This window comes from Zootoca vivipara, chromosome 10 (genome assembly GCF_963506605.1).
Source record: "Zootoca vivipara chromosome 10, rZooViv1.1, whole genome shotgun sequence".
Lineage (NCBI taxonomy): Eukaryota > Metazoa > Chordata > Lepidosauria > Squamata > Lacertidae > Zootoca > Zootoca vivipara.
In genome coordinates this window covers 61,238,475-61,263,633 of record NC_083285.1, presented here as the reverse complement: position 1 = coordinate 61,263,633, position 25,159 = coordinate 61,238,475, and the positions used below count along the sequence as shown (strand labels likewise).

Genomic DNA, 25,159 nt, shown 5'->3' with positions numbered 1-25,159 from the left:
CATAAACCCAGCAGCCTAACAAGCTGCCAGTTTTCTGCTTCAAGGCTGAAAAACCAAATTGCCCACTTGATCACAACACTGAGCCATCTTTCACCTGATAAGATTTTGGTTTTACTTTGACTTTTGCCCCAACAGGACTTCGTGGATAAACAGCAGCTGCCAGCTGAAAATCATTTTCCTCTTGGCAAACACAGCTTATTCCCAATGATAAATTGGATAGGTGTGGATTTCAGCTTCAATTGAATAATGGGATTTCAGAGAACTCTGCGGTAAATAAAGACAAAAAGAGGGGCTTCTCGTATGAATGCAGTGTTTTGCCACTGCTTTTCTCTCCTCCAACCCCTAAAAAAAAGTTCTGCTTCAACAACACAAAAAAAATGCGGCTCCTGCCGGTTGCCAACATTTCAAACAGGACTCTGCAGCTGTGCCTGCTTAGCCAGCAGGAATTAGTTTCTGAAGCTAGTTTAGCTATTTCTTTTTGAGGTTGTGAATTGTAAAATAAAATGAGTAGGTACTAGTTGCTGCAGCTAGCAAAGCCTACTAGATAGGCGTGTGACCCTGTGGCTTATTCCCATGTAGGAATGCTGTTTAGCTTACGCTCATGTAAGCATAACCTCCAGATAAACTCCCAGTTCAACCTCTTCTTGATTCATCCTTCACCTCCCAAGAAGAGCATTTATTGTACAGGTGTATCCTGCTCTGTGGGACAAGCTGAGCACTCTACTTGCTCCCAGATATATGTCTAGACATCCACATACGTCATGGGCCAGTGTTGCTGATCTATCCCCCTGGGGCTGCAGTTTCCAGACGCAGATTGATAAAAGCCAAGCTGATCAGAAAGGAAAAGGGTGTGGGTGGGTGTGGGTGTTGTGCTAATCTTGCTAGGTCAGCATGGCATCAAACCAGTGTAAGGAGAACAGGGGCACATCTTGAATGTACAGTGGTAACTCGGGTTAAGAACTTAATTCGTTCTGGAGGTCCGTTCTTAACCTCAAACTTTTCTTAACCTGAGGCACCACTTTAGCTAATGGGCCTCCCCCTGACGCCGTGCCACCGGAGCACGATTTCTGTTCTCATCCTGGAGCAAAGTTCTTAACCCAAGGTACTATTTCTGGGTTAGTGGAGTCTATAACCTGAAGTGTCTGTTACCTGAAGTGTCTGTAACCTGAGGTACCACTGTACAGATTTCAATGCAAAATCATCATCAAGCACAAGGCAAATGAGGGCCCACCTGTCTCCATGCTAGCCTTGCTCTCTGGCGCACACTTGTGGCCAAGACATCTAAGTTCCCATCAAGGAGATGGTGGTTTCCTCTGTGGAGAGCTGTTAGGATTTGCAGGAGATGTTTTCAAGGCAGATGTTTTCAAGCAGCAGGGGAGATTTGCAGGAAATCAGCTAGTGGCAAAGATTTGCAGGGAAAGGCATGTTTCTTTTTTATTCCCTTTCAACACCAGCCAGAATTCATGCTGCAATTTGGGCATAGCACCTTTAAAGCCCACTCACATGACATTTCTTGGCTTCAATCATATTGATTTCCCTCCCACACTTTTTTGGCAGCTTGATTTTAATTAACAGAGAGGTCAAATGTCCGCTACCCCCCATCCCAGAGAACTAAATGGCTCTGATTGTCACGTGGGAAGCATCTGAGGATGAGTTATGTCTTACTGTGACCCCATCATAGATAGGTATGTAGAATAATAGAATCATAGAGTTGGAAGAAATCACAAGGGCCATCCAGTCCAACCCCCTGCCAAGCAAGAAACACCATCAAAGCATTCCTGACAGGTGGCTGTCAAGCCTCCACTTAAAGACCTCCAAAGAAGGAGACTCCACCACACTCCTTGGCAGCAAATTCCACTGTTGAACAGCTCTTACTGTCAGGAAGTTCTTCCTAATGTTTAGGTGGAATCTTCTTTCTTGTAGCTTGAATCCATTGCTCCGTGTCCGCTTCTCTGGAGCAGCAGAAAACAACCTTTCACCCTCCTCTATATGACATCCTTTGAACATGGCTATCATATCACCCCTTAGCCTTCTCTTTTCCAGGCTAAACATACCCAGCTCCCTAAGCCGTTCCTCATAAGGCATTGTTTCCAGGCCTTTGACCATTTTGGTTGCCCTCCTCTGGACACGTTCCAGCTTGTCAGTATCCTTCTTGAACTGTGGTGCCCAGAACTGGACACAGTATTCCAGGTGAGGTCTGACCAGAGCACTATTACTTCCCTTGATCTAGATGCTATACTGCTATTGATGCAGCCCAGAATTGCATTGGCTTTTTTAGCTGCTGCATCACACTGTTGACTCATGTCAAGTTTGTGGTCTACCAAGACTCCTAGATCCTTTTCACATGTACTGCTCTCAAGCCAGGTGTCACCCATCCTGTATTTGTGCCTTTCATTTTTTTTGCCCAAGGGTAGTACTTTACATTTCTCCCTGTTAAAACTCATCTCGTTTGCTTTGTCCCAGTTGTCTAAATCTGTTAAGCTCATTTTGAAGTGTGATCCTGTCCTCTGGGGTATTAGCCACCCCTCCCAATTTGGTGTCATCTGCAAACTTGCTCAGGATGCCTTCAAGCTCATCATCCAAGTCATTGATAAAGATGTTGAATAAGACTGGGCCCAAGACAGAACCCTGTGGCACCCCACTAGTCACTATTCTCCAGGATGAAGAGGAGCCATTGATGAGCACCCTTTGGGTTCGGTCCAGCCAGCCAGTTACAAATCCACTGAATGGTAGCAATGTCTAGCCCACATTTTACCAGCTTCTTTACAAGAATATCATGGGGCATCTTGTCAAAGGCCTTGCTGAAATCAAGATTACTTGATTTAATTACTGGATGTCTGGGGTCATGGCAGACCCATTCCTGTGATCAGCTGCTTCCTGTCCTATCCCTTTTCCTTAACCATCTCCCCATTCAGTTTGTCTTCATCTTTCCTGGCTGCCCAGAACCAGTGCCGCTGCCTCCTTCCCGTTAACAGCACACAGCTCTTCCTCCCCCTTGGTCCTTCTTGCTGCTGACTTATAGCATTCCATTCATGGCACCTTCACCCTGTGAAGTCAGAATGTTTATTAGCATCCCGTGACCTCCTGCTAGAGCAGCAGCCAATAGCAGAAGAGGTGGGCCACTGGAACAAAATGTAACCTGCGTGCATTCATTATATATATATATATCATACATGCTGAAGAGTCACAAATTATGGTCTATGAGCTGTCTTTGGAGGCTGTTGAGAGCCTCTGATCTTTTCCTTTGATATTCATTTTCCCCTTCTTCCAGAAGCAGCCTTGCTGGGATTAAAGAATACCACCCATTGCCTTCCTCTCTGCCTCCAGGGTGGCATGACTGCTAATTTCCTCTCACATATGGCAGTGCTGAACCATCGATTGTCTGCATCACGATGCCAGACTGGCTAGAAGAGAGCAAAGTGGCAAAACAGCACCAGGATAGCAGCAAGCCCAGTTTGTGCACACAGCAATATCACTCAGGCCACAGGGACCCAACTTGCCTGGTCAGTAAGGCGACCTGTGTGAGCAAGGATCAAACACCCGAGAAACAGACCGCAAGTGTTAACAAGGTGCGGCAAAAAAGGCAAGCTTCGGAACTGCAATTTAACACCCAGCTATCACCATCTTACCCTTTAATAGCAAACTCAGGTGGAGCAAGCTTGTTTTCTCCAGCTCTGGAGGGCAGGACTTGAACCAATGGCTTGAAGTTATAAGAAAGGAGATTCTGACTAAACATCAGGAAGAACTTTCTGACAGTAAGAGCTGTCAATAGTGGAACAGACTCCCTTGGGAGGTGGTGGACTCTCCTCTTCCTTGGATGTTTTTTAAGCAGAGGTTAGATTGCCGTCTGTCATGGGTAGTTCAGTTGATGTCCCTTGTGGACCCATCCAACTCTATGGTATGTGAAAATAGAAATGGAGCCAAAATAGGATGGCTCAGAAACACTGGGGTTTCCAGAGGTACAAAAACATCTACATAGCTTAGCGGCAGAGCATCTGTCTCACATGCAGAAGCCCCGAGGTTCAATCTCAATGTGGAATTGGGCAAGATCCTGAAACCCTGGTGAGCAATTGCCGGTCAGGGTGCAGAGTTGGGATAGAGGAACCAAGTGACTGATTCAGCACAAGGTAGCTTCATGCTCAGTAGTCATGGGCACCAGATGAAAAGGTAAACTGAGGAACTGGGCTGGGGAGAGAGAATCCTGAACAGAAATGGCTGAATGGGAACACTCCTATGAGGAACATGAGAATTCATTGCAACTTTATGCTGAAGGTCCCGCTTGCTCCATCTAATAGCCAACTTGGGGTTTGAGGGCCTATCATTTTGAAAGTGAGCAGGTCTCTGTGTGTGGCATGTGGCCTGGCCTGGCCTGCCCAAAGTGGCTGTCACATCTAAGTATGGAGGTATCTCCAGGAGACCTCCCATGCTCTGGGGCTACAGCATTCATTTGGGTAGCTGCTGTCAGGTTGAGCCCTTCAACTGCTTGCTGTCCATAGGTGTGGTGGAGAACACTGCCACACTGCCAGTGTCTAAGTGAGATTCAACTGCTAGTTGGATCAGCTCTTGGTACATGGAATGGGAGGCGCCATCTTGTCCTCTACCTCAGGAAGCAAAATGTGCTTCATCCTTGTGAGGGACAGAGGATATTGGGAGGTCCCTCCCATCTTGAGCTCCAGCCCATCCCCGAGCGCTGGGGAAAGCAGGGAGAGTTCCGACTCAAGGGAGAAGCAGGAAGTGGTGTCCGAGGCTCAGGCAAGGTAGCAGAGCCACTGCCCAAGGTGGGACAGGAAGGGGGGAGCAAGGGGGGAAGGCCGATCCCACCAACTCCGGAATTGCGCAAGAAACGTCGTGGGAAGAGGCTGGGTCTCCCCAAGCTTTAATGCTGGAGGAAAACGCGCCAACCTCCATTCGGAGGTACTGAAGAAGACTGACAAGATGTGCCACTCTCTGTAAATAGCACTGCCTTTAGCACTGTAAATACACAGCACCAATAAAAGGATAAAATGCAGAGCTGTGTGGAGTCGTTACTCTGAAGTAGCCCACCCAGGCCACTGTGACAATCCTTATAGCTCATACTTCTAAGATGTTCTGTTTTATTTCATGTGGGCTCCCATTGATTCAACCCTAGAGGGAAGTGAAGGGCAGATAGGGCTCACCAACCTGGGAAGATAGCCTATGTAGGAGAAGGAAAACTCTGATCCTAAACCTTGCAGGATATATCTTCAGGAGAAGAAAAGGATCAGGAGTGAGCCCTACACAAATCCAGAGTGGAGTGGAGTCCCTAAGATGGCTGGATGGCACCTTGTATGCCTTCTTCCGACAACTCCTGCAGCCAAGCCAGTGCCAAACGTCTTGCTCTGCTTTCCTTTGGACCACATCAGCGAGGTCAAGAGAGAGGTCTTGTCGACTGGGCAGCCCAGGACCTACATATATGCTGCCCAGGCTTGCACCCTGCAGAGGTCACTTCAGTGCTGCTAACACAGTGTTTTGACTTCACCCCTGAAGGCAAACGCCATTGTCTCTCAAGACAGATGGATACCAACAACAGATAATATGAAGGGAGTCATAACCCAGAGACATAGCACATGGTTTGCATTGCAGAAGGCCTCAGGTTCAATCCCCACCATCTCCAGAAAGGATGGCGAGATTCAGGAGAGCTGGTGTCAGTCAATAATAATAATAATAATAAAATAATAATAATAATAATAATAATAATAATAATAATAATAATAATAATTTATTATTTATACCCTGCTCATCTGGCTGGGTTTCCCCAGCCACTCTGGGCGGCTTCCAACAGAAAATGAAATAAAATAATCTATTAAACATTGAAAGCCTCCCTAAACAGGGCTGCCTTCAGATGTCTTCTAAAAATCTGGTAGCTGTTTTTCTCTTTGATATCTGATGGGAGGGTGTTCCACAGGGTGGGCGCCACTACCGAGAAGGCCCTCTGCCTGGTTCCCTGCAACTTGGCTTCTCGCAATGAGGGAACCGCCAGAAGGCCCTCAGTAGTGGACCTCAGTGTCCGGGCAGAATGATGGGAGTGGAGACGCTCCTTCAGGTATACTGGACCGAGGCTATTTAGGGCGTTAAAGGTCAGCACCGACACTTTGAACTGTGCTCAGAAATGTACTGGGAGCCAATGTAGATCTTTCAAGACCGGTGTTATGTGGTCTCGGCGGCTGCTCCCAGTCACCAGTCTAGCTGCCGCATTCTGGATTAATTGTAGTTTCCGGGTCACCTTCAAAGGTAGCCCCACGTAGAGCGCATTGCAGTAGTCCAAGCGGGAGATAACTAGAGCATGCACCACTCTGGCGAGACTGTCTGCGGGCAGGTAGGGTCTCAGCCTGCGTACCAGATGGAGCTGATAGACAGCTGCCCTGGACACAGAATTGACCTGCGCCTCCATGGACAGCTGTAAGTCCAGAATGACTCCCAGGCTGTGCACCTGGTCCTTCAGGGGCACAGTTACGCCATTCAGGACCAGGGAGTCCTCCACTTCTGCCCGCCTCCTGTCCCCCACAAACAGTACTTCTGTCTTGTCGGGATTCAGCCTCAATCTGTTAGCCGCCATCCATCCTCCAATGTAGACCAATGGCAAGACTGTAATAAGGCTTACTATGTTCCTACAACAAGGAGTGGTCTAGAATGGGCTGAGCCTGGGATGGGGAACCTGTGGCCCTCCAGATGTTGTTGGACTACTGCTTGCCCCAACATCCAAATGGGGAGCCAGTGTTCAGACGAGCTCTTTGATTACCAGAAGACAAGAATCTACCTTGTCTCACTACAGGCGCAGCAACAAATGTTTTGCAACATGGTAGTGCTCATGTTTAGAGAAGGCAACTATTGCAAGTCATTAATTAGACCAGATGGCAGTGTTAAAACGTTTAACAGACAACATACGTTTACCGGGAAAATAGACACCAACAGAGCCCTCCATAAATCATAGCATACATTTTGATAGGCAGGCAACATTTACGGTGGCTGTTAATTTTTGGTAGAAGGAACACATATTTCTGCTCTCAGAAATTACCTCCTGTTCAAGTGGCATGAAGGGAACCTGATGTGCATTATAGGCAGGACCGCAAGGTGCATGACTGCTGGATCTCATATACCGTAGTGAGAAATTGGGTGAATCTGGGTTGTACCATATAGTCTGAGCAAAGTCTGCCCATTCCCCTCTCTGACCACTTTGACAGCCTACACGTGAAGTCCATCAGGTTTGGAAAGCCGTCTTCCACAAAAGGTGCTTCCAGTAAATATGAGAACGATTTATTTCTTTGCTTGCTTTAGCAGATGCAAGTGTGTCCCACTGGGATCCTAAGGGAAGGAGTAGCATGTTCAACGAGGTTTTAAATCAAGTTGTGCATTCAATAAGGGATTTTCATTACCATTTCAAAAAACAACTTTTCTGAAAAACCAATACAACTGTAACTAAAAGATTGATTGTGAAGACTCAGGTTTACTCCTGCCTTTTCCCCCTACATCTTCTATTGTTTCAATCTTCAAAAGGATTTGTAAGCCCTTTGGGCTAGAGACCTCTTCTTTGTAAAGCGTCATGTGCAACATTATAAATACTTATATACTGCTGCTAATCTTCCTGCTGCAATTGTTCCAAAATACAGAGGCTTGAGAATTCATTTCTTGGCCCAATTCAAGGTTACAGTTTGAAGCCCTGAATGACGCAGGCCCCAAATATCTAAAATACTGCCTATGTCTCTACAGCCCCCTTATAGACAGTGCCGCCTTCTTTTTGTGATTGTAAGTAGCTTTATTAAACTGCCTTTAACATTGTGCTTTCGTTGTTGTAACCAGGGTTCTTTCCAGGGACCTTAGGCGGTGTTTAAACAGCAGCAGGAACAGCAGCAGGAACAACTCTCTAGCAGCTGTTGTGCCTTTAGGCATAAGAAATCTCTGACAAGCTTCAGAATCTCCTTTAAAAGGTGTGTTCTCTTAAAAGTTCACAACTTTATGCAACACTCTTATTGTCAATCTGCCTATCACAGTCCTCTCCCTCACACTGCTGTTAAAAGGCTTGAAGAGCATGTATTTAGCCGAGACTCAGGAAAACCACTGTCTTCAGAAGTTACAGGGTTATCCAATACAGTGGTACCTCGACTTACGAATGCTTCAACTTCCGAAGGTTTCAACTTACGAAGTCCGCAAACCCGGAAGTATTTTCACCGCATGCGCGCTCTGCGCATGCGCAAAATGGAGACTTACGAAGGATTCGACACCCAAAGAGCACCACGGAACGGATCGCCTTCATAAGTCGAGGCACCACTGTAGTTGCTTTGCACTAGTGGAAAGCATTTCCCCCCTACATTGGGGGATGGGACACCTTTATCAAATCAAGGGCCACATTCCCTTCTGGACCTTTCAGGGGCCACATGCCAGTGGTGGACAGGGCCAGAGTCAAAATTGCTCAGAGCCGTAAACATGAATTTTACCTATAAGGCTAAGTTTCTTCGCAACCAACCAACCCCCCCCCCCTACTTTCTGTCCAGGCAAGCGGAAGACATCATCAGAGTTCAAGGACAGGTTCCAGTCAGGCAAAAACAGTCAAGGAGGATACAAAGTGAGAGGCGTGGCTAAGCAGGCCCGGAGAATGTCCCAAGGGCCAGATAGAGAGGCCTGAAGGGCATTGAGTTTCCATATCCCTGCCCTGTGACCATCCATTCCCTACCACCCTCTGTGACATACCTGAACATGTTTTGGAGGTTCCTCTAACCTTTTCAGAGGAGACAAGGGGAGCTGAAGTGGGTAGAAGGGATTGGTGACAACTAGGTGAAAAGAAGTGTTTTCTGCCAGTGCAAAGCTGGTATTGGATGCAGACCACAATAATTAAGTCTCAGATATTCTGCTATTAGCTCTGGCTCCAGCTACTGTTGGCTCCTCTGCCTTCTTTCCCTATCAGTCCCAACAGAGACCAGCCCCCAGCGCTCGGCACTTCCTTGCCAGGAGGTTAAGAAGAATGGCCTGTGCTCTGCCTTTGGTTGAGCATTCATTTCCCCACAGTGGAGACGGAGGTTGCCATTCCCTTTTTCTGTATGCTATCCAACAAAGGCTGGTAAAAAGTTACCGCCAAGTATGGTGGATGTTAAAGCAAAGAAAACAATGCGTTAACTAAATGGAACCGGGGGTTCTCAGAGGACTAGAATGAAAAATAGCTTTCATCTGTCAGGCTATTTCCTGGCAGATCATCAGCAATTGAAAAAATAAAATGTCAACAGTACACAACATTGATTTTTAGGAGTTAGAAATGAATTAAGATAAAAGAATCAAGAAAACTGCCTCTGTCAGCTTTCAAGAAGTCACCAACTCCATCTAGTAAGCCAGCTGAGACCCTACCTGCTGGATGTCACTCACAGAACTTTGAGGGGGGGGGCTCATTTAAATTTTCTGTTAGTGCACCCATTAGTTACCTTCCACAACCTGTGAGAATCTAGCAATCAGTATGTCCTCAACGTATCTCTGCAAAGCAGCTCCAAGGATTGTGTTCCAAAATTGCTTCTAGCTATTTCTACAACAAAGCCACTAGAGACTGAGAGATGTGGTTATAGACCCATTGTAATTAAGGGGCCTAAATTCATTAATTTCAGTGGGTATTCTCTGACATGACTAATGCAAAATATACAATTGATACAACCCACCCAAAAATCATTGCATGCTTACCTCCTCACCACATCTCCCAAATAGCAAATCAGGATTATCTTTTTTTTTTAAGAAAGAAGCTTTATTATGCAAATAGGAATGTGATTTCATCATTCTCATTTACAATGGAATCTCTGAATTGGACAAATAGATAATTTCTGTACCTATATCTAGCAAAATGTCATCTATTTACATTCAAGTTTACAACTTTTCTTCAAGTTCCACATGGGAGGCCATCGAAAACACTTCAGCTGGGCTCCTATATGGCCATGAGTGAGGGAAGAAGTGCATCCACAGGTTTTCAAAGTTCTTCCTACAGCTACTCACCAGTTGAAGAGGCAAGCCAGTTTTAATAAAAGTGGCATGCCTGTTCAGCCAAGTGATTGCTGCCACAGAAACTTTCAAAACATATTTCATGCTTCAGCATGCATTTATCTCCCCTATCCAGGCATGCAAGTGTCTAGGATTGCATCTGTTAATAGCAGTTTCTCAGATCTATGGACTGTTATATTCTATCAAATCCCTCTGCGTGTCTCTAATCCTCTGTTTACTGCAGCAACCCTCATCTTCCTAGGTACCATATTTAACACCATCTGTGAGTGGTGGCCTTTCTAGAATACTGCTCTTTCTCCAAGTTTCCTTGTATTTGCAACCTGTGAAATCCAAAGCCCTGATTTCCTCTTCAGGCGCAGCTAGGATTTCACAGACTTCAGACAGCAGATTTTGATCTACCGCTATTGTTCCAATAACATAAAATGTCAATAGTTATCTGAACCAGTTATTTTATCATAATTCTATTTAACAATTTAAAATAAAAAATGTACAATACAAAAATATTCAATAGTTCACAAACATGAAAAAAAAATATTTTAACATGCAGCTACATCCAGTCTGTCCAGTTCATGTTGGCGATGATTGTCACTAGTTCCAAAAGCTATGTTTACTTTGCACGTTGCATATTTGGCAGTGCTGTTGGAACTGGCTTTTCCTTTCTCAAAACACATGGAGAGATTTGAACTTCTCAGCTATATTCCAGTTGTAATATAAATCCCCTCTTCCCCCCTCTGAGAATTAGTAACATTTGTTTCTGATAAGATTTTTTTGTTCTGGCCCTATAATATACAGGGCGATATCCTGATGACTTCAGTTCTGATGAACATCTGCTATTTTCAGTTCTTCCTTTAGACAGTTGTTCTTTTGTGTGCACAGGGGCTCTTACGAAATCTGACGGACAGTATTTATGATTGCCTCAAAACGGAACAGTCCTTAATATAAGGATTGTTGCTGATTGAAAAGAAACAAATCAAAGCCATGGCATCTGACACTTTGAAGATAACCTCGAGGTATAATTAAAGCCATTTCACTTCTTCATGTTGTAGCTTACGGCATCTTTTGAATTGGTAGGTTGAGAGCCATTTGTGGAGAGCTGGTTTGCTGCCCCTTCCAATTCCGATTCACGTATAAAGATTACTGCATCTCCGCTGACATTTATTAGGCACTGTGCCTGCAAAGACAGAAAGCGGGCATCCAGTTATATATCTTGTAGATTTTTAACAGAATCTTATTGTTTACACAGAACTTTAAAATGTGCAAAGAAGTTCTTGCTACCGGACAAGGTCTTTGTACCTCTCTGCTGCCAGAAGCAACTGCAGCAATGATAGCAGAGAAGGAGCTTTCTGCAGATGGTTATAGCAGAGGCCAAAACTAAAGAGATTCAGAGGCTTCTGATCACACAGATGGTTTCTGTGTGAAATGGCCTGAGTAAATAATCCCCCCCCTACATCTACACCAGCTAATTTTGTGAATTAGCCCTCCCTAACAGCCCCAACAAATAAACTTTGTTTTTCTCCAAGCTAAGGATGCTCAGCCTTTTTAGGCTCACTTTTCATGTGTTTCCCTTTCAATTTATTTGAAAGCTGACGCAGCAGAAAGCTACAAATCAACAATTTGCCAACGTCCATTTTGGAATGGTACACATTGTTCAAAAGGCCTTTGTAGCCCAGTGCAATAAATGCAGTTGTTCCTTTTTTATCGGGATTTAAGACTCCTGTCCTTAAAAAGTGGGGATATTATATATATATATATATATATATATATATATATATATATATATATATATATATATTATCAAAACTGTGATGTTTCTTGGAAAATGCAGTCCTCCATTCCCTGTGCATCTATTGTGACTTCACACACAAATGGAGCCAAATCATGCAGCCATGTTTATTAGCCAAGAATTCCAGCAGCTACGAACAAATGAAAAGTCTAATGGCTCCATTTTAAGGCCTAGGAGCCGTCACAAACCCTTTAGAGAAGGGGTGGGGGACCCTTTTGGACACATGAGCCAGACTGTCATCTGCCCCCACTCCCGAGGGCCAACCTTTGACAGGTGAGTGGGATAACCCATCCTGTCAATCACGTAACATGATATGATTAACAGGTAGGTTGTTGTCTTAGTAGGAGTTCTTGACTGATTAGTTAGGAGAACCTTGCCTGGATGCCAGTACATTGCAAATGCTGTCAGGCTTCTCCGGTCCCTGACCGTTTATGTCCAGACATACAGTGTTCTCTTCAAGGACCATTTACCTGATTTTTGTTTGGATTCTCCATGAACACGCACTGCTTCATGATGTAAGAGACAACGGCATTTCCCCCGAGAGCTGCCACGTGAGCCCTTACCATTGCAAAGACCTCAGCAATGAATGCATGCAGAAAACCGCTTACACCGCCCTCCTATAAAAACACACCAACACGCATTTTAGTGGAAAGGCACTAGTAAAACCATCCACAACACTTACTGTTCTTTAGTTTCAAATTTATTCTAAACAAGTGAAAACTAATCAGCAGTTGTTCCAAAAGAGTTGTGTCATTTTTCTTACAAAGTCTTCTAAAGAATCATTCAGAGTTAACACATACTTTGAGAACTACCACTTCAAACCTCCAAGTAAACAGTCTCATTTATCAGCAAAAAAGCTATTAAAAACCACAAATAGCATTCAAAACCATACAAGGAACAGATGGACTGTGTGACCATTTGCTTAGGCTCCCAAAGCGTTTGCTGTTATTGTTGCCTTATAATAGCATACCTGCATATTTTTCAAATTATCTAGCAGAGCTATACTGTGGATCTTTTCTGCAAACACACAACCAAGGGGCTGGGTTAATCTGCTAAAAAGAGCACAAAATTCAACTGTGCATTGGATTGTACTTATAGTGAAGGTACCGTGTTTCTCATATTTTAAGGCATCCCCAAAAAATAAGCCATGACAGGATTTCTAAGGGTTGGTGAAAAATAAGACATACCCCGAAAATAAGCCATGTCGTGTAGCCCTGACCGAGCGAGAGGCGAAGGCGCGGGACCCAGCAGGAGCTCCCTGCCTGCTTCCCCGAGCCGTCGCGCATCGGGGGACAGAGCCGAAGATCGGCGGGCGCTCCTTGCTGGGCTTGACAAGCCCGGCAAACAGCGCCCGCCGATCTTCGGACCTGTCCTGTGTGACAGGCGGGGGTGGGGGGGGAAGCGGAGATCGTTCTCCGCTCTCCCCCCACCCCCGCCTGTCACCAAAGATCGGCGGGCGCTGCTTGCTGGGCTTGACAAGCCCGGCAAACAGCGCCCGCCGATCTTCGGACCTGTCCTGTGTGACAGGCGGGGGTGGGGGGGGAAGCGGAGATCGTTCTCCGCTCTCCCCCCACCCCCGCCTGTCACCAAAGATCGGCGGGCGCTGTTTGCTGGGCTTGACAAGCCCGGCAAACAGCGCCCGCCGATCTTCGGACCTGTCCTGTGTGACAGGCGGGGGGGAAGCGGAGATCGTTCTCCGCTCTCCCCCCACCCCCGCCTGTCACCAAAGATCGGCGGGCGCTGTTTGCTGGGCTTGACAAGCCCGGCAAACAGCGCCCGCCGATCTTCGGACCTGTCCTGTGTGACAGGCGGGGGTGGGGGGGAAGCGGAGATCGTTCTCCGCTCTCCCCCCACCCCCGCCTGTCACCAAAGATCGGCGGGCGCTGTTTGCTGGGCTTGACAAGCCCGGCAAACAGCGCCCGCCGATCTTCGGACCTGTCCTGTGTGACAGGCGGGGGTGGGGGTGGGGAAGCGGAGATCGTTCTCCGCTCTCCCCCCACCCCCGCCTGTCACCAAAGATCGGCGGGCGCTGTTTGCTGGGCTTGACAAGCCCGGCAAACAGCGCCCGCCGATCTTCGGACCTGTCCTGTGTGACAGGCGGGGGTGGGGGGGAAGCGGAGATCGTTCTCCGCTCTCCCCCCACCCCCGCCTGTCACCAAAGATCGGCGGGCGCTGTTTGCTGGGCTTGACAAGCCCGGCAAACAGCGCCCGCTGATCTTCGGCCCTGTGCTGTGTGACAGGCGGGGGTGGGGGAGAAGCGGAGATCGTTCTCCGCTCTCCCCCCACCCCCTCCTGTCACCAAAGATCGGCGGGCGCTCCTTGCTGGGCTTGACAAGCCCGGCAAACAGCGCCCGCCGATCTTCGGACCTGTCCTGTGTGGCAGGCGGGGGTGGGGGAGAAGCGGAGATCGTTCTCCGCTCTCCCCCCATCCCCGCCTGTCACCGAAGATCGGCGGGCACTCCTAGCTGGGCTTGACAAGCCCGGCAAACAGCGCCCGCCGACCTGTGCTGTGTGACAGGCGGGGGTGGGGGGGAAGCGGAGATCGTTCTCCGCTCTCCGCCCACCCCCGCCTGTCACCGAAGATCGGCGGGCGCTGTTTGCTGGGCTTGACAAGCCCGGCAAACAGCGCCCGCCGATCTTCGGACCTGTCCTGTGTGACAGGCGGGGGTGGGGGGGGGGAAGCGGAGATCGTTCTCCGCTCTCCCCCCACCCCCGCCTGTCACCAAAGATCGGCGGGCGCTCCTTGCTGGGCTTGACAAGCCCGGCAAACAGCGCCCGCCGATCTTCGGACCTGTCCTGTGTGACAGGCGGGGGTGGGGGGGAAGCGGAGATCGTGCTCCGCTCTCCCCCCACCCCCGCCTGTCACCAAAGATCGGCGGGCGCTGTTTGCTGGGCTTGACAAGCCCGGCAAACAGCGCCCGCCGATCTTCGGACCTGTCCTGTGTGACAGGCGGGGGTGGGGGGGAAGCGGAGATCGTTCTCCGCTCTCCCCCCACCCCCGCCTGTCACCAAAGATCGGCGGGCGCTCCTTGCTGGGCTTGACAAGCCCGGCAAACAGCGCCCGCCGATCTTCGGACCTGTCCTGTGTGACAGGCGGGGGTGGGGGGGAAGCGGAGATCGTGCTCCGCTCTCCCCCCACCCCCGCCTGTCACCAAAGATCGGCGGGCGCTGTTTGCTGGGCTTGACAAGCCCGGCAAACAGCGCCCGCCGATCTTCGGCCCTGTGCTGTGTGACAGGCGGGGGTGGGGGGGGAAGCGGAGATCGTTCTCCGCTCTTCCCCCATCCCCGCCTGTCACCGAAGATCGGCGGTCGCTCCTAGCTGGGCTTGACAAGCCCGGCAAACAGCGCCCGCCGACCTGTGCTGTGTGACAGGCGGGGGTGGGGGAGAAGCGGAGATCGTTCTCCGCTCTCCCCCCATCCCCGCCTGTCACCGAAGATCGGCGGGCGCTCCTAGCTGGGCTTGACAAGCCCGGCAAACAGCGCCCGCCGATCTTCGGACCTGTCCTGTGTGACAGGCGGGGGTGGGGGTGGGGAAGCGGAGATCGTTCTCCGCTCTCCCCCCACCCCCGCCTGTCACCAAAGATCGGCGGGCGCTGTTTGCTGGGCTTGACAAGCCCGGCAAACAGCGCCCGCCGATCTTCGGACCTGTCCTGTGTGACAGGCGGGGGTGGGGGGGAAGCGGAGATCGTTCTCCGCTCTCCCCCCACCCCCGCCTGTCACCAAAGATCGGCGGGCGCTCCTTGCTGGGCTTGACAAGCCCGGCAAACAGCGCCCGCCGATCTTCGGACCTGTCCTGTGTGACAGGCGGGGGTGGGGGGGAAGCGGAGATCGTTCTCCGCTCTCCCCCCACCCCCGCCTGTCACCAAAGATCGGCGGGCGCTCCTTGCTGGGCTTGACAAGCCCGGCAAACAGCGCCCGCCGATCTTCGGACCTGTCCTGTGTGACAGGCGGGGGTGGGGGGGAAGCGGAGATCGTGCTCCGCTCTCCCCCCACCCCCGCCTGTCACCAAAGATCGGCGGGCGCTGTTTGCTGGGCTTGACAAGCCCGGCAAACAGCGCCCGCCGATCTTCGGCCCTGTGCTGTGTGACAGGCGGGGGTGGGGGGGGAAGTGGAGATCGTTCTCCGCTCTTCCCCCATCCCCGCCTGTCACCGAAGATCGGCGGTCGCTCCTAGCTGGGCTTGACAAGCCCGGCAAACAGCGCCCGCCGACCTGTGCTGTGTGACAGGCGGGGGTGGGGGAGAAGCGGAGATCGTTCTCCGCTCTCCCCCCATCCCCGCCTGTCACCGAAGATCGGCGGGCGCTCCTAGCTGGGCTTGACAAGCCCGGCAAACAGCGCCCGCCGACCTGTGCTGTGTGACAGGCGGGGGTGGGGGGAAGCGGAGATCGTTCTCCGCTCTCCGCCCACCCCCGCCTGTCACCGAAGATCGGCGGGCGCTGTTTGCTGGGCTTGACAAGCCCGGCAAACAGCGCCCGCGTGCACTTTATTAAAAAATAAGACATCCCTCAAAAATAAGCCATGTCGTGTTTTTTTGAAGAAAAAATTAATATAAGACATGACTTATAATATGAGAAACACGGTATATGGAGATATGATAATCTGGAATGGTCCCTGCTCAAGCAAGACTTATGCCCTTTATGTTTCTGTTAATTCTGGATTGCTCCATCCCTTGCACCCAGCATAACTAAAGCCCAAGATCAGCCATGTTAGCCATGAGAGAAATGCGAACTCCAGTGCAGCTTACCTCACGCAAAGAAGTGGTTTCTCGTATAAAAAACATGTTGATTATTCCAAGGTATTTGGTTATTTTTGCCCCAGCAATGAAAGAAAGAGGTGTCATCTTAACAACTGGCACAGTGGAACTCATGCCGGATGGGCCAGAACGACGGGTTTGTCCTTCTGTCAATGGACTTGGCTTGTCGAATGAAATGGCTACAAATGGCAGAAGGAAGGAAGGAAGGAAGGAAAACAGACAGAGAATAACTACTCAATATATGGACAGTTGCATCGGTCGCTCCAGCAGATTAAGCCTTCTTCATGGTTTCCACATAGCTTGGTGACAACATTCAGCTGCCCGTGATGCTCAGCCATAGAAAAGATATAACCATGCAGCACATGCAAACAAGAGACAAAAAGCTTGAATGGGATTTAATTTTGGAAGAAGAGTAGCATTCCTGCAAAAGAAAACACTGAGGCCAGCAGCTGCACATACAAATGATCAGTTATAAATTGAAGACACAGGAAGTGCGGAGGGAGGGAGGGAGTGGTTGGGAAAGGTATCACAATTTGGTAAAAATTTCTGCTAGAGGGGACGACAAAAAGTCTACGGGGAAAGAGTGTGAAAGTTGACACGTTTCTCCAGTCCAGCATTTTTCAAATTTTGGACAAATTCTTCATTGCTGTCAGCTTCCAGGTAAATCTTCATCTTGAGTAACTAAAGCAAAAGTCATACCTGCAGCCACTGAACTACTTAAACAAAAATTAAAAACTCACCACTTTGTAATTCAGTGATTGCTGCCACAAATATCAAGCAGGTGATCCTTGCATAGTCTGAAGAATTTCACTGATGTATACATACACTTTCTGCCACACTGTATGTATACCTTTTAGTTGCACAATTCACAAGCCTATTTATCACCTATATATTTATTGGCAATTTACTTTTGGAGCACAGAACAATGTGCTCCAAAATCAACCTGGCGTTAATGTTTTCAAAACAGACGCTGCGTGTCTGCAGCTTTCACACTCGGACACTGATTTTGCAATGCCACTACTGGGTAGGAAGCTCCACCCTTTGCCACTGAGAGATCAGAACTACGCTTCCAATGATCAGAATGTGGTAGAAATGACCGCCTACTTGTCTTAATTGATCCACGCCTTATGGTCTGAGCTTTCAGTTTAATGAATTCTATCCAGCTGTTGCATCTGTCTGCAAAGGAACTGTAATCAACTGATGTTGCTGGAAACACAGACAGAAAAACAAAAGGAAAAACAAAGGAAAAAAATATGGGTGATGCCCCTTTGCCCATTGCAGTGCTCCTTCTGATGAATCAATTATCTGCATCCAAGAATAAGTGGTTTTCCAAGAAAACACAGTGCTTGCCTCTGCTTGGACATTACTGGAAGGACATGATTCACCTATGTAGTATGAACATCTAGAAACGTCATCCATATGAAAATGCACACTTATCTTGTTTTATCCATTTCTGCAGCAGTGAATTCAAAAGAGTACCTGCTGCTATAAGACTGCCTTGCAGTTTTCTGTAACAATGCTTTCAGAGTGCTTGATGGTGCTTCAAGAGACGCCCTTTTGGCAACTCTGATGATTCTGTGAATTATGTCCAACATTTTTGAAAGTTACAGTGCTTGGGATCACTGTGGAGGCTTCTACAAGGCAGCACAAATTGTGCCTTCTGCTGTATGACGATCAGCAGGAAGATACTGCGCAAGTACCTTCCACTCCCCAGATACACCAATTTCAGGCACTGGTCCAGAGCAGACACTAGACAGGTCCCACACAAACTGCCTATGGGAGTCTGCAGGGCCACCAGCAGGGACTGCAAGGAAGCAGAGATCACATGAACAGATTCACACAGTTGCCGCAATTTGCAAGAACGAATTGATCTGGAGGATCACTGTGACTGTACAAATCATGGCACCAGTGTACATGGTCCCCACATGCTGTTTCATACAGCTCTTTCTTCAATGTGATCCCTGCTGGGTGAGAGCTTGCTGGCTGCAGTTTGAATGGGGTCTGCTGACTGTCTTAACCAGTGTGAAGTGCACATACAGTGAAAATATCCTTTATTTTAAAAAAATAAAATAAAATAACCGGCACAGGTCCACATGAATGAGGGAATTCCCATATAGTTATAATGTCCTTAGGATATCACACCCCACCCTTGACAGTAGCCATACGAGACAAATCTTTTAAACAAATAAATGAAAAGTATTTACACCCTTTTGGCAACAACTTTGATGTTTTGAACCCAAGACCTGGGGTGCCTTGCATGGCCACTCAAACTCTTAAACCCAAGTTTATGAGCTTCCTGGACCAGCTCACTAGATCATAAGTTCAATAATTGTTTTCAGCTGAGCTTTAATTTAAAATTGTTTTCAGCTGAGCTTTAATTTAAAAATTGTTTTCAGCTGAGCTTTAATTTAAAAATCACAGAATTCCTCTTGATAAGCAGGAAATAAAGATAAAATATACCTCACGTAAGCCCCTGTTTGTGCTGTTGAAACACCTCTTCCTTTTCCTTGCAGTGAAAACTGAAGGTTTGGTGTGTCCCCCCCCCCCCCGATTACTGAGTATTCCTAGGCAGGCACCAAGACTGTTATCAAGAATTCCACAACAGCATGCATTGTTTATGTATTAACTGATCTTTAGTTCCATCCCCTTCCAGTCCTCTGTAAAAAACAACAACAACTGAGGAATTCAATATAACATTAAAGCAAGATGAAGAACTGAACAACCAGTTATGAAAATTGTTCTGGAAGACAAAGCGACAATATAAGACTACCCGTCACTTCTAATTCTAGCTATCCCTAATGTATATAAAAATACTTTGATGAGCATATTCAGATATCAATAAGCCACATCAGAGCATGCTTTCCAAGGCAACTGGTACATACTTCCTGAATGCTTGAAGCCACATCCCAAGTGTACCCCGAACAGAGCCAGGAATGCATCCCCTGTTCTGGCTTATAGCTAAATCAAGGAAACTCACCTCTTTGGACAGCTGTGTGGGAACTTGCATTCTCCAGGTCCTCTAATAAGACAAAATGAATTCCACTGATATGACATAAGAAACATTAACTATATTAATACAGATTTTTATTTCATGTCAATTTTTAAATGAGTAATCTAGAGAAATCCCTCTGTTGTGTTTTCTGGTTTTATTTCACACAACATTAACTTTGCACAACTATTGTTCACAACAGAATACAGTAAACTTTGTACTACATTCAAGAGGGATTTATTTTTCTTGGCAAAGTGTCTTTGGATATCACCTTAAAAAGATTCTCTTCTAGTTCTATGGCCTTCCATGCTTAGAAGGCTCTCTGTTTAAAAATAGCAAGGGATTGCAAATCTGAACTACAACTATTAAAAAGAGAACCATGTAGTCTACGAAGCTACTACATTTACTGCCTACGCTCCATAGCATAGCACCTAAATGTATAGAATGGCTACACAAGAATAAGGGTTAATGCTTAACCTAACATGGAGGATTAACATTGATGGAATAGGCAGCTAAACTGAAAAAGCAGAGGGAGAAAGGATTGATAATCACAGAATAGAAACAGAAGAAACGATAGAATGATGCACTTATGCATGTGGTTATAAAATCAGAAAGCAAGTTCTAAAAACCTTGGAAAGAATGACGTCTAAATATTTGACTTAGCCATTTTGCTCCCCTGCAGAAGCCAAGACTGAGCCCAACAGAAGAAAGAAAGAAAGAAAGAAAGAAAGAAAGAAAGAAAGAAAGAAAGAAAGAAAGAAAGAAAGAAAGAAAGAAAGAAAGAAAGAAAAGAAAGGGAAAATCTTTGCAAGTACAGTACAGTATGTAAAACTGACCCCACTAATTGGTGGGGAAATTTTAACAGCTAGTACAAGTTTGTGACACAGATTAAATTCATAAGGTGTGTAACCTTTTAAAATTGTACATGATAAATATTAAAATTTGTGGGACAGTTTCTCTCATAAAATTTTTGTCAGCAAAAGACTGCAAGGAATGCTTTTTCCCTCTCAGAACTTAAAGCAGATGCTGAGCATGCAGAACTCTTCTCTTTCTAAGTATCCCGAATGTTGGGAGCCAAATTACTTCTGTGAACTCTACCATAAGTGCATGGTATAATTACAGAACTGGAGCTTTAATGTATAATCACAAATGCAAGCAAGGCTGCTGAAAATCCCCGGACGTTTGTGAGCAGAATCTGGGATTCCTAAGAAACTATCTATTTCTCTATATCTATACTGTATCTGCCTTTCTTTGTGGGGTAAGGGACTTTTATGTCCTGCACTGCTGCCTAATGCTCCCCCTTCATAGCTTCTATGCGTCTCTTCTTCCCATATAAATCTTATTACTGAATCCTGACTCTGCTATAACTCTCCGCTTTCCACTAAAAGTGTCACTCCAAGCAGGGTGCACAATTCTAAGCCCTCATCACCACCATCATGGTTTCATACCCTGCAGTTTCATCACATGGTTCAAATCTGCTGAACTGTTTCTTTCCTATGCATTTCCTCTTCTCTTTCAAACAGGATCTTGATTGTTCATTCCTATTTTGTCCTCACTCAGGTCCCCCCTGTCCTTGGATGAGTACACCCCATGCCCTTTAGAAGCCTAGCATGAGGCGTACTCATTTTTAGCCAAGTAATTTATTACTCAAGCTCTTCTGTAAGAACTGCAGGCTAACAATAGAACATTTTAAAAGCCTATCTCAACTGTTTCTAGGAATGGAGGCATGTGCCCTGACTGGCATGTATCCAATTATCTTTTGCATTGTTATCATTTCTATACCATATTCTTTTTTCTTCTAAGTCCAACAGACCAAAAATTAGTTATGTCTTGTTCAAATGAAATAAATTCTAATCCAGGAAGCTTGTGTTTACCTTCATAATATTTAAGAAAGCCATCATAATTATTTTCAGAAGACCTCTGTTATTTTCAGAACTTTTCACCAGAGTGCTGAAACCTGTAAGTTGGTCTATACGTTCACAAGGCATTTGATCTCCCTGGCTTAACCCATGATCTGCCACATATCCATCCCACACAAACTAACCCATAATAGTATAGACTACAGTGCCCTAGAAGCATGAAACAGGAATGACTAAGGTACACCAGGCTCAAGAAAGAACTGAAATTTTGTTAATGGTCCTCAGGTAAGCATGCAAAGAAGAAACTGAAAAATTGCCAAAGAACTATATGTTTGTAATAAAAGAACAATCAGCCGCAAGTCTGAACCTCACAAAACTTCTGGAACTTACTCACTGACATATCATATGCTGACATCTGTTCTAGCATGAAAAGGGCACAAATTTCTCTCATCAGATTTCTAAACACTGTATAAAGGCTTCCACTAAGCAAAATCAGACTGAAGACAGATGGCAAGTTTTGTTTTTGTGTGTAGCTGTTTGTTAGTTCTTTAGTGCCTTGGTTTTGTCTGATCAAACAAGTTTTGCAGGTTTATGAACTGCTCTGGTTTACCATGGCTGACTGTGGGGAAAACATACACATAGCACAGGCAACCATGGATCTAATAAGCTATTTTCAACACACACACGCACACCCAAATGAAAGTATGTTTCCAGCCCCAGACTGTCAGCCTTATTCTGCTCTCCAAGGTGCTGATTTTGCAAAGAGCACCATAAAAGCAAACCTCTCTATGCACAAACGGAGGCAACAACCCCCAGAACGAGGGCTTCATATAGGTTACAGGCATTAAGCTGCATGGATATTTCATCCGATTCATTTCATATGATTGTATACAGTTCTATACTGAGAAACTTTTATATAAAAAATGCTCCCTAGTCATTTTGTAAGCAGCATTTTAAAATATCTCTTTATATTTTATGTATATTATTGTCATTGGGTGCTGGCTATCTAACAAGCTTTTCCAGTTGTTCAAATAGTGCTCTGCTAAAGAAAATATGGTTTGATTACTATAGGATCAATGCAACACAATCTGTTACTACAGTTTAAATCAAGTGTCAGTGAACCATTTTTTGCCTGAGGGCCACATCCTCCCTTGGCCAACCACCTGGAGGGCTCAAGCCACCAGTGGGTGCAGCTAGGCACTTTGTGGCAGCCCCTCCCTATGTTCATTTATGAAGCATCAGCTGCCTTGAGGCTGTGAATCCCAACAAAGCCAGCCTCCCTCATCCCTCGCTTTTCCCAACAGTAAAGGAGACAAAAGACATTAGAAACCACTGCTTTGAGCAGTTGCTGTAGAGGGAGGGAGGGAGGCAGGATATCACAAGCAACAGAGACAAATGATTTCCCAATCTCCACTGATGCTTTCAAAGAGCTGCCCACCTTCTCCTTTGCCTATGCTGAAAGCAGCTGTTCCCAGAGGCAGTGCTCTGACTGTCACTTTTAGACAGTCATAGACAAGTTGGCAGGCTGGTGGATTGAATCTGACTTGTGGGCCACTGGTTACTTCGCCACGGTTGAAGTAATTTCTACAAACCAATGTAAATCATGTCAGTTCTTTATGGAAGAACATGATTTAACTACAGTATTTCACTAACTTAATCTGCACTTCTGTCAAAATATAAAAAGGTTATGTTTCAGCCCAGGCTGGAGAATCTTAAGCCAGGAGAATAAATTTCTCCTATTTTGCATGTGTGCCCTTGGCAACTCTTTATTAGTGCAGCTATACACTAGCCCACCACCATCAACATGGGTTATGTCAACTAGGGCTCATTTTATCCACATGACAGCAGCAAAGCAAAGACTGACACTAAGGGAGCTACCGTGTTTCTCCGAAAATAAGCCATGCCCCGAAAATATGCCATACTCTGAAAATAAGCCATAGTGATAGGCAGTTTAACCTTGTAGGTTAACCTTGTAGGTTAAACTGTACCATACTTAATATAAAAAAGACATCCCCTGAAAATAAGCCACCGTGGGTTTTTTTTTTTTTAAGAAAAATAAATATAAGACGCTGTCTTATTTTTGGAGAAACCTTGCTGACTGATGATTGTGCACATATGATGTATGTGCTTATAAACACAAATTTGTCATATAAACACTTTGCATTTTTAAGGATACATTTAAAATTGTGTATGAAACAGTGCTAGGTGTGGGGCTTTGAAGGAAGCTAGGAAATACCCTAGGACAAAAATGTGATGGGGAGGGGCCATACTAAACACACATCAAGTGTTATTGGATTATAGATTTCCTAGACAGACATGCCTACTTAGCTAGTGTCAACAGACCACAGCAATACTTGCTGTGTGCATGCAACTCTAGAGAAAAGTCATGTGTGTATCTGTGTGAAAAGTCAAGGTGAAAAAAGAATTTTCTGTTGTCCCAGTTTTTACTTCCTGGGGTTGGGTTTTTTTCTTTTCTTGTAATGTGCAACAATAAGAATGCAACAATGTGAATAAAGGAATGTCTGCATTTTTATGAAGATGTGTTGCCTGTGTCTATGTGTACGTTTAAAGACTACATGCCTGCAGTTGTGAATCAATCTCACTTGCCAGATTAATTGGAATGCAATGCTTCCTGCTTCCTGAAAAGTGGTAACAAATTCAGGCTGAAGCCTTCATGAACCCACAATGTACATAGTACAACTTCAACAGCATTACTCAGGTTAAGGTATCTCTGTTTTAGAGACACAGGGCCTGTTCACATGCTACTTTTTCCCAAGAGTATAGCAGAATTATGCACACTAGCCTTCTTCCCTGCATACTTTACTACATGCAGAACATAATGCTTTAACTAGGCGACAACATGCTTATTTGTTTGCAGAAGCTCCCTGATCCTTTTGTAATGATGCAAGTTTGTCTCAAAGCTGTTGGGAGAAAGCAGGGAGGGCAGCAGGCTGTTAAGTCAAAACGCGGGGGGGGGGGGGGACAGGACCTAAGTATTATGGTAACGCAAAACAATATTCCAAGACTTTATGGAAGGCAGGCAGGCAATTGTCCAAGCTGTATTTTCTTTATAGAAATTTAAAAAAACAGAATTATATTTGTAAGCTGAATATACCCCTTTAGCACCATTACATTAACACTGCACTCTGTGGGTGTTTAGTGAGACTGTAATAAATGTGTGGTTTGTTGATCCATTGTTTTGCCTGAAGTGCAAATGAAATTAATAATTAAGTTCTCACAGGAGCTCAAGTAAATTATGAATCATAAATCAACTACAGATCTTTCCAAAAGAAAGAATTCCCTTTAGAGAATGGGAGGCATTGACACGAACCTTGATGATCTCACATAAAAGCTTGCTGCGTTTCACAGACCATCCATGGTTAATGTTAAACACACTGTTTGCTGACAAGGGAGTAGACTACCCTCTACTGGCCAGCAGTTATTTTACAAACAGGGTCTCCTACTAATCTTTGGAAAAGAATAAGCCAAATAAGTTAACAACAGTGAAACCCTGCAAGAAAGCTAAGTTTACACAATGAAAGACATGGAATTCCAGAAGCGTCTGATTTGTAGAAAGAAGAGGAGGGTGGTTTGGTAAACAGAAACTCAGCAACAGGATAGATTTGTCGAAGTATTTGTGTGGTGGATAGTGTGTTGCTCCAGAAGCTTCCTTGAGACATTAACTGTGTAAAACTGTGTAATTACCTCACCTGGCAATGACCTAGCATAATCTGTTAAAACTGACTTTAGGGATAAATTTCCAGAGGATAGCCATTTTAATCAGTTGCA

At 46.0% G+C, this 25,159-nt stretch overlaps 1 protein-coding gene across 25 annotated transcripts in view; it reads right to left on the bottom strand.

The window, feature by feature from the left end:
• Window positions 1-9,709: 9,709 nt before the first annotated feature.
• Window positions 9,710-25,159, bottom strand: part of C2CD5 (C2 calcium dependent domain containing 5) — a 98,912-nt gene continuing 83,462 nt past the window's right edge. For 13 of the 25 annotated variants that reach the window (XM_060279182.1, XM_035128239.2, XM_035128232.2 and 10 more), the window contains 5 exons: window positions 19,500-19,541; window positions 17,627-17,728; window positions 16,514-16,701; window positions 12,241-12,387; window positions 9,710-11,158 (listed from right to left, as the gene is read on the bottom strand). In XM_060279182.1, the coding sequence (XP_060135165.1) occupies window positions 11,015-11,158; window positions 12,241-12,387; window positions 16,514-16,701; window positions 17,627-17,728; window positions 19,500-19,541 (623 nt within the window). In that variant the 3' untranslated portion in view covers window positions 9,710-11,014. The remainder of the gene's footprint in view (window positions 11,159-12,240; window positions 12,388-16,513; window positions 16,702-17,626; window positions 17,729-19,499; window positions 19,542-25,159) is intronic. The other 12 variants (XM_060279180.1, XM_060279181.1, XM_060279185.1 and 9 more) reach the window with 3 other exon arrangements.